This window comes from Gopherus flavomarginatus, chromosome 2 (assembly GCF_025201925.1).
Source record: "Gopherus flavomarginatus isolate rGopFla2 chromosome 2, rGopFla2.mat.asm, whole genome shotgun sequence".
Classification (NCBI taxonomy): domain Eukaryota; kingdom Metazoa; phylum Chordata; order Testudines; family Testudinidae; genus Gopherus; species Gopherus flavomarginatus.
This window is the reverse complement of record NC_066618.1, coordinates 167,937,913-167,941,808: the sequence shown is the minus strand read 5'-3', so window position 1 is coordinate 167,941,808 and position 3,896 is coordinate 167,937,913. Positions and strand designations below refer to the sequence as shown.

The 3,896-nt window shown below is 48.9% G+C and overlaps 1 protein-coding gene across 1 annotated transcript; it reads right to left on the bottom strand.

The window, feature by feature from the left end:
• Positions 1-471: 471 nt before the first annotated feature.
• Positions 472-3,276, bottom strand: LOC127044833 (uncharacterized). Its single transcript, XM_050940050.1, has 2 exons — positions 2,279-3,276; positions 472-1,786 (listed from the first exon to the last, which is right to left on the bottom strand). Exons 1-2 carry the CDS (start codon positions 3,114-3,116, stop codon positions 990-992), a joined length of 1,635 nt encoding a protein of 544 aa, XP_050796007.1. The 5' UTR covers positions 3,117-3,276; the 3' UTR covers positions 472-989.
• Between the last annotated feature and the right edge of the window lie 620 nt (positions 3,277-3,896).

The window sequence follows — 3,896 nt, the reverse complement described above, 5'->3', positions numbered from 1 at the left end:
TTAGCGTCCAAAATATGGGGGTTAGCATGAAAACCTCCAAGCTTAGCTACCAGCTTGGACCTGGTACTTGCTGCCACCACCCAAAAAATTAGAGTGTTTTGGGGCACTCTGGTCCCCCTGAAAAACCTTCCCTGGGGACCCCAAGACCCAAATCCCTTGAGTCTCACAACCAAGGGAAATAATCCTTTTTCCCTTCCCCCCTCCAGGTGCTCCTGGAGAGATACACAGACACAAGCTCTGTGAATCCAAACAGAGTGACTCCCCCTCTCCGTTCCCAGTCCTGGAAACCAAAAGCACTTTCCTATTCCCCCAGAGGGAATGCAAAATCAGGCTGGCAAATCCAACACACAGATCTCCCCTGATTTCTTCCTCCCACCAATTCCCTGGTGAGTACAGACCCAATTTCCCTGAAGTAAAGAAAAACTCCAACAGGTCTTAAAAGAAAGCTTTATATAAAAAAGAAAGAAAAATACATACAAATGGTCTCTCTGTATTAAGGTGATAAAATACAGGGTCGATTGCTTAAAAGAATATTGAATAAACAGCCTTATTCAAAAAGAATACAAATCAAAGCACTCCAGCACTTATATTCATGCAAATACCAAAGAAAAGAAACCATATAACTTACTATCTGATCTCTTTGTCCATACACTTAGAAACAGAAGACTAGAAAACAGAAACTACTTCTCCAAAGCTCAGAGAAAGCAGGCAGACAGAAAACAAAGACTTCAGACACAAACTTCCCTCCACCCAGAGTTGAAAAAATCCGGTTTCCTGATTGGTCCTCTGGTCAGGTGCTTCAGGTGAAAGAGACATTAACCCTTAGCTATCTGTTTATGACACGCCCCCCAAATTGCAGACAGTGGGGAAGCTCACTGGCAGCGATTTCCTTCTAGAACTTTAAAATAAACAGATTAATACAACACATGCACCTTTACATATACCCCTAAGTATATAACTAACAGACTTCTACATTTTAAGAACACTTTTTAACTACTGAATTCTGGGAAACTCTCACGGGAGAGTGCATCAGCTACTTTGTTAGAAGCTCCTGTGATGTGCTGAATTTCAAAATCAAAATCTTGGAGAGCTAAACTCCAACGAAGAAGTTTCTTGTTGTTCCCCTTGGCAGTATGAAGCCACTTTAGTGCAGCATGGTCAGTTTGTAGTTGGAACCGCCGTCCCCAAACATATGGGCGTAGCTTTTCCAGGGCGTACACAATGGCATAGCATTCCTTTTCACTGACTGACCAGTGACTTTCCCTCTCAGACAGTTTCTTGCTGAGAAACACGACAGGATGGAAGTTGTGATCTGTTGCTTCCTGCATGAGCACTGCTCCTATACCACGCTCAGATGCATCTGTGGTTACTAGGAATGGCTTGTCAAAGTCCGGGGCCCTGAGCACAGGGTCAGACATGAGCATCGCCTTAAGCTGGGTAAAGGCCTTTTGACACTCATCAGTCCACTTAACGGCATTTGGCTGGGTCTTTTTGGTCAGGTCAGTCAATGGGGCAGCGATTTGGCTGTAGTGTGGTACAAATCGCCTGTAGTATCCGGCCAAGCCTAAGAAGGATTGGACCTGCTTCTTGGGCTGTGGGACAGGCCACTTTTGGATAGCATCCACCTTGGCCTGTAGGGGGTTTATGGTTCCTCGACCCACCTGGTGCCCCAGGTAAGTCACTCTGTTTTGGCCTATTTGACACTTTTTGGCCTTAACAGTTAGTCCTGCCTGCCTGATGCGCTCAAAGACCTTTTCCAGGTGTAGTAGGTGTTCGGGCCAGGAGTCTGAAAAAATGGCCACATCATCGAGGTAGGCAACTGCAAATTCTCCCAGTCCAGCTAGTAGGCCATCTACCAGCCTCTGGAAGGTGGCGGGTGCATTTCGAAGGCTGAAAGGAAGGACATTGAATTCATACACCCCCGCATGGGTGACGAATGCTGACCTCTCCTTGGCAGGTTCATCTAGCGGTACTTGCCAGTACCCCTTGGTTAAGTCTATTGTAGCGATGAACTGGGCACGTCCCAGCTTCTCCAATAGCTCATCGGTGCGTGGCATTGGATAGTTGTCCGGACGAGTTACCGCATTTAGCTTACGGTAGTCCACGCAAAAGCGTATTTCCCCATCTGGTTTGGGTACCAGAACCACTGGAGATGCCCATGCACTGGTAGATGAGCGGATTATACCCATCTGTAGCATGTTCTGGATCTCCCGTTCTATAGCAGCTTGGGCATGAGGAGACACCCGGTAGGGTGGGGTTCTGATTGGGTGAGCATTACCTGTATCAATGGAGTGGTATGCCCGTTCAGTCCGTCCTGGGGTGGCTGAGAACAATGGGGCAAAGCTAGTGCACAGCTCCTTGATTTGTCGCCGCTGCAGACGTTCCAGGGTGGTTGAGAGGTTCACCTCTTCCACGCCACCGTCTTTTTTCCCGTCGTAGTAGACACCGTCAGGCCACTCAGCATCATCTCCCTGGACTGTAAACTGACAAACCTGTAAGTCTCTGGAATAGAAAGGCTTGAGAGAATTAACATGGTACACTTTAGGCTTTAGTGAGGAATTGGGAAATGCTATGAAGTAGTTTACAGCTCCCAGGCGCTCTTGGACCGTGAATGGCCCTTCCCATGATGCTTCCATCTTATGGGCCTGTTGCGCCTTCAAGACCATAACCTGGTCTCCTACCGTGAAGGAACGTTCTCTGGCATGTCTGTCATACCAGGCCTTTTGCTCTTCTTGAGCATCCTTTAGGTTCTCTCTAGCAAGGGCTAAAGAGTGTCGGAGGGTGCTTTGTAGGTTGCTTACAAAGTCCAGAATGTTAGTTCCTGGAGAAGGCGTAAACCCCTCCCATTGCTGCTTCACCAACTGTAATGGCCCCTTAACCTCGTGACCATACACAAGTTCAAATGGTGAAAACCCTAAACTGGGATGTGGTACAGCCCTGTAGGCAAACAGCAACTGCTGCAACACTAGGTCCCAATTATTGGAGAATTCGTTGATGAATTTTCGTATCATGGCCCCCAAAGTTCCATTGAACCTTTCCACCAGGCCATTGGTTTGATGGTGGTACGGGGTGGCAACCAAGTGATTCACCCCATGAGTTTCCCACAGTTTTTCCATGGTCCCTGCCAGGAAATTAGACCCTGCATCTGTAAGGATGTCGGAGGGCCAACCTACCCTGGCAAAGATGTCTGTTAAGGCCAGGCACACAGTGTTAGCCCTGGTGTTGCCTAGAGCTACTGCTTCTGGCCATCGGGTAGCAAAGTCCACTAAAGTCAGTACGTAGTGCTTTCCTCTGGGCGTCTCTTTTGGGAAAGGACCCAGAATATCCACAGCTACTCGCTGAAATGGGACCTCAATTATGGGGAGTGGCTGGAGAGGGGCCTTGACCTGGTCTTGAGGCTTTCCCACTCTTTGGCATACCTCACAAGACCGGACATACTTGGCAACATCCTTGCCCATCCCCTCCCAGTGGAAGGACTTCCCCAACCGGTCCTTGGTTCTGTTCACCCCAGCATGGCCACTGGGATGATCATGGGCTAAGCTTAAGAGCTTCCCCCGGTACTTAGTTGGAACCACCAACTGTTTTTGCGGCTGCCATTCTTCCCGGTGTCCACCAGAAAGAATTTCCTTGTATAAAAGTCCTCGGTCTATAACAAACCGGGATCGATTAGAAGAGCTGAGAGGCGGTGGGGTGCTCCGTGCCGCCGCCCACGCTTTCTGAAGGCTGTCATCTGCTTCCTGCTCAGTCTGGAACTGTTCCCTTGAGGCTGGGGTCACCAGTTCTTCCTCAGACTGTGGACTTGGGCTTGGTCCCTCTGGAAGCGATGTAGGTGATGGGGTTGTTTCCGTTGCTGGTGAACCGCTCTCCGCTGGTGCACCTGAGGGTATTTCAGGCTC